General features: G+C 43.3%; 1 protein-coding gene across 1 annotated transcript; it reads right to left on the bottom strand.

Annotated features, from left to right (window-relative positions):
* Positions 1–363: 363 nt before the first annotated feature.
* On the bottom strand, positions 364–4,301 carry LOC132881740 (uncharacterized). The gene has a single exon (XM_060914562.1). The coding sequence runs from the start codon at positions 3,646–3,648 to the stop codon at positions 2,089–2,091; it is 1,560 nt and encodes a 519-aa protein (XP_060770545.1). The 5' UTR covers positions 3,649–4,301; the 3' UTR covers positions 364–2,088.
* Between the last annotated feature and the right edge of the window lie 414 nt (positions 4,302–4,715).

The raw sequence follows: 4,715 nt of genomic DNA, 5'->3' as shown, positions 1-4,715 counted from the left end.
AAAAAAGGTCATGGTACACCAGATATGATCTTCGCTGCCCAACAACACTGTAAAACCTGATAAGGTCACTGAGCTCAAAAATTTTATTGAAACCGATTACGTAAAAAATTTTGAGGTAAGTAACTTCAATTTTTTAAGGTAAGATTTCTTAAAAATTACACTATAGTTACACTTAATTGTAATTTTTAAGAAATCTTACCTTAAAAAATTGAAGTTACTTACCTCAAAAATTTTTACGTAATCAGTTTCAATAAAATTTTTGAGCTCAGTGACCTTATCGGGTTTTACAGTGAACTCCAAGAAAAGAGTCAGGAGCAAAATGAAGCCTTGTACATCACCTTTGTGGACTTGACAAAGGCTTTCAATACTGTCTGCCGCAATGGACTCTGGGCCATTATGGCAAAGTTTGGCTGTCCCGACAAGTTTGTGAAGATGGTGAGGCAATTTCACGATGGCATGCAAGCTCACATCCTGGATGATGGAGAATCCTCTGAAGCATTCCCCGTTACCAATGGCATCAAACAAGGCTGTGTGCTGGCACCCATGCTGTTTAGCATGATTTTCACCGCCATGCTAACCGACGCCTACTCTGACTCAGAAGATAACATCGAGATAAGATCCAGAAGTGATGGTGGAGTATTCAATCTAAGACAACTCCAGGCAAAGACGAAAGTGAGAATAGACCCAGTCCGTGAACTTCTCTTCGCAGATGATTGTGCTCTAAGTGCATCATCAGAAGTGCTGATGCAAGAAAGCATGGACTCCTTTGCCTCTGCTTGTGACAACTTTGGATTAACCTAAGCACGAAGAAGACAGAAGTCCTTTACCAGCCCTCTCCAGCAGATCAGTATGAAGAGCCCAACATCATGGTTAAGGGAGAATCCCTGAAAAACACAGAGATTCACATACCTTGGCAGTACCATCAACCACTTAGTGAACATCGATGATGAAGTCAGTCTGAGAATCTCGAAAGCCAGCGCTGCCTTTGGGCACCTGAGAAACTCAGATGCAGCATCAAGCTAGACACCAAGCTAAGAGTTTACAATGCAGTAGTACTGACATCACTCCTGTATGCATGTGAAACATGGACCACCTTTGAACGTCATGCATGCAAACTGAATCGCTTCCACCCCAACTGTCTCCGAAAGCTCCTCAGGATCACCTGGCAGGACAAAATACCTGACACAGAAGTCTTGGGTCGAACAAATTCCATCAGCATGCACACCATGCTCAAGAAAGCACAACTTCGGTGGGCTGGCCACCTAACACGCATGGATGAGTGTCGTCTGCCCAAGAAACTTTTCTATGGTGAGCTGTTCAGAGGCAACAGAATGCGTGGAGAAACAAAGAAGTGCTTCAAAGACAGCTTGAAAGTGTCACTCAAAGACATGGGAATAAATCCTGACAACTGGGAGCAGATTGCTCAATAACACTCGTCATGGTGCTCTGCAATCCACCAAGGCTGTCTGGCTTATGAAAAGAGAAGAATCTGAGATGCGCAGCTGAAGAGACAAGCCAGGAAGAGTAGATCATCCAACTCTTCACAGCCAGCTCACTCCATCTTTGTGTGCTCGATCTACCAAAGGAAGTTCCATGCTCATATTGGTCTCATCAGCCATCAAAGAACCCACCACACCTCCACATCACTTATCATTAAATCGTTCACATTGTCTCACCTGCCACAAATGATGCTCTTGGTCATCGTTGCAAATGACAGACGAATAGCGAACAACATTCTATGCCACACAACTCCGATGTTAACTTTTTAATTGGAAATTGGGCAGATACTGTGTACCAGAATGTGTTTACCAGAACAGAGGAGAGACAGTTTGATCTTTGTGCTGACCTTGAGTCAGAAGTCTTCATTCAAGACTACTCCTCTTCTCCAATTTTGTGCCTTCTTGCATCTTTATTGAGAAGAAAAATACTCCACAATCCAGTTGTACTGTAGGTGATTAATAGCATGAAAGTTTGGGGAATATAGCATACGGATGAAGCTTAGCTGATAATAAAATAATCAGGAATATAGAAAAACACAGATTTACCAAACTGAAAAGTCAAATTTCAGTTGAGGTTTTATTTTTCCCGTTAACGTCTGTGAGACACCTGTGGTGTGTCAGACGGTGCATGGAAATTATGAAGCGCACACTTCCAGCATTTTCTATCAAGTGCGTCTTCCACCTGCAAACCCCAGGCTTGCAAATTGCTAGCCACTAACTCCTCCCATGTCTTCCTGGGCTGACCCCTCTTTCTCATGCCTACAACCTGATGGCACCGGATGGTGTTGATGGCATGTGGACTGTGTTTGACATGGCCAAACCATCTCAAACGCCTTAACCTGAGTACAGTATCAAGGCCAGTAAGACCTAGACTCCGGCGAAGGGCTTCTGTGCTGATGTTGGCCGACGGGTTAACGTGGTACATCCATCTGAGCATTGATCTTTCGTTATGCTCAAGGTGTTTCATGTCTTCTTTCTTAATTGGCCAGCATTCACTTGCATACAGCATAACACTTCTCACGTACATACTGTACACCTGACCACGGGTGCCACACGAAAGTGCCATGGATGAAAGGAGGGGTAGCAATTCTTTAAATTTCTTCCATGCCGATCTTGTTCTAGTTATTGATGCAAGCTCGTATCCACCACCAGCACAAAGATGATATCCCAGGTGGTAAAACGAGTCAACTGTCTCCAGCTCATGTGGACTATGAGCTGGAGACACCTGGTCAAATTGCTTGCCGACAATAGGGCGAGCCAGGCCAAGACAATGGTCACATCTGAAGGAGGGATCTGCAGAGAGCCTGCCACGGGTTCTTGTACACTTCTTATGTACCCAATGTTGGCATCCATTGCAGAAGGTGGAATTGCAACCAACACCTTTTCTGCAAACACCACAAGGATGTTTACCAGAGTCCCTTAGAGAATTAAGGTTTGGGCTAGATATTATGACCTTCATTTTTGCCATATTAACCCTCAACCCTCTTAACTCCAGGCCATTTTTCCACAACAGAAACTTACCTGAAAGCTCCTCAAGCGTCTCAGCAACAATCACCAAATCGTCAGCATACAAACGTTCCCAGGAGGCGCCAGTAGAGAAATCATGAGACAGGACTTCCAGCACGATGACAAAAAGGAGTGGACTAATAACAGAACCTTGGTGTACACCAACTTTTACCTTGAACTCCTTGCTGTAAGAGTTGTTAATCCGTACCATGCTTTTTGCATTCATGTACATAGCCTGTACTGTTCTAATGATCCATTCTGGAATACTCACACGTCTTATTGCCCACCACAGCACTTCACAGGGCACCCGGTCGAACGCCTTTTCCAAGTCCACAAAGGCAAAGTACAGATTTCTTTCCTTAGCCAGATACTTCTCCTGTAGCTGTCTCACAATGAAGATAGCATCACTCGTTCCTCTTCCTGGCACAAAGCCGAATTGAAATTTGGCAATGTCTACGATCTCACGTATTACTTTGTCCAGCACTCTCTCAATGACCTTCAAACAGTGTTCCGTCAGCTTCAGACCTTCAGAGTTGTTGGCAAGTAAATGAACATCTGATGCTGTCAGCATGCAGGCACTTACAGATGCAGGCGCAGGGGAGACTGGGGTCATGCAAACTGTCAGAAGTGTCCAAATCGGCATTCAGGAAGTGAAGTCAGTAAACTAGCGAGGGTCGGGCGATCAATAAACAGAACAACAGAGCAAGCGATAAAGTGAAGTCAGGAAGATACAGAAACAAGGTCAATACACTGGAAAGGCTATCAAAAAACAAATGGTTCAATATGAGTGGGAGAGAATACCAAATGATACTTCGCACCGGGCTGGTTGGAGAGTGGGGCTTAAATAGGTGAGTGGTAATTGTTGTGATGACCTGCAGGTAGGGTGATCAATAGTCAGGTGATTGAGGCAGTTGTGGTTCTTGGGTGTTGTAGTTCAGGGTGGCCGTGTTTGAATGCTGTTCTAACAGAGTTCTCTGAGCCGTTACTGACAGAACCCCTCCAAGGCACTCCCTCTGGGAACTTTTGATTTTCTGGGTCGATCTCTTACTCTGGGTGCTGGCTTGTCTGGGTGTAGGCTGTGGAATTCCTCTGTGAGTAGTGGGTCTAGTATGTCCTTATGGTTTACCCAACTACGTTCTTCTGGGCCGTAGTTCTCCCAGTCCACCAGGTATTCCAGCTGACTTTGCCTGCGTATCACCGAGTTGCCTATAAGCCATGTACGACAAGATTGAGTAGAATAACTGTTTTATTCTTTCCACATTCACTGGATTTTGAGAAACAAGGCATTATTTTTATTTTTTGCAAATTTGGTAAATTAAAAACTATATACAAAACGTCTGACAAAATAATTTCCGCTTAGAATGTAAACAAACTGGCGAAATGACAGGAGCAATTTGTGAAAATGCTACAATAATAATTCTTAAAAAAAGATACATTCTTAGTATCAAATACTTTTATTCCATATTTTATTGCTTTTTTAATTTTGGGGGACTTTGTTTTTGAGTAGAGTTTTTATTTCATCCTCGGTTGGTTCAGCAACAGGCTCCACCATTTTGTTTTTCTCTAATCAACTTAAAAAAAAGATTAAAAAAAAAGCCCTGAATAGCCAGGACATTAGATTAGATTAGATAGAAATTTATTGATCCCTTTGGGCGGGTTCCCTCAGGGAAATTAAAACTCCAGTAGCATCATTACAGGATAAACAGAGAA

The sequence above is a fragment of the Neoarius graeffei genome, chromosome 1 (assembly GCF_027579695.1).
Source record: "Neoarius graeffei isolate fNeoGra1 chromosome 1, fNeoGra1.pri, whole genome shotgun sequence".
Lineage (NCBI taxonomy): Eukaryota > Metazoa > Chordata > Actinopteri > Siluriformes > Ariidae > Neoarius > Neoarius graeffei.
Note: the sequence above shows the minus strand (reverse complement) of the source record. Positions and strands in the feature narration are given on the sequence as shown.

Coding starts and splice junctions, on each gene's coding strand:
- LOC132881740 (XM_060914562.1), bottom strand. CDS start 3,648: ATGCCGATTTGGACACTTCTGACAGTTTGCATGACCCCAGTCTCCCCT.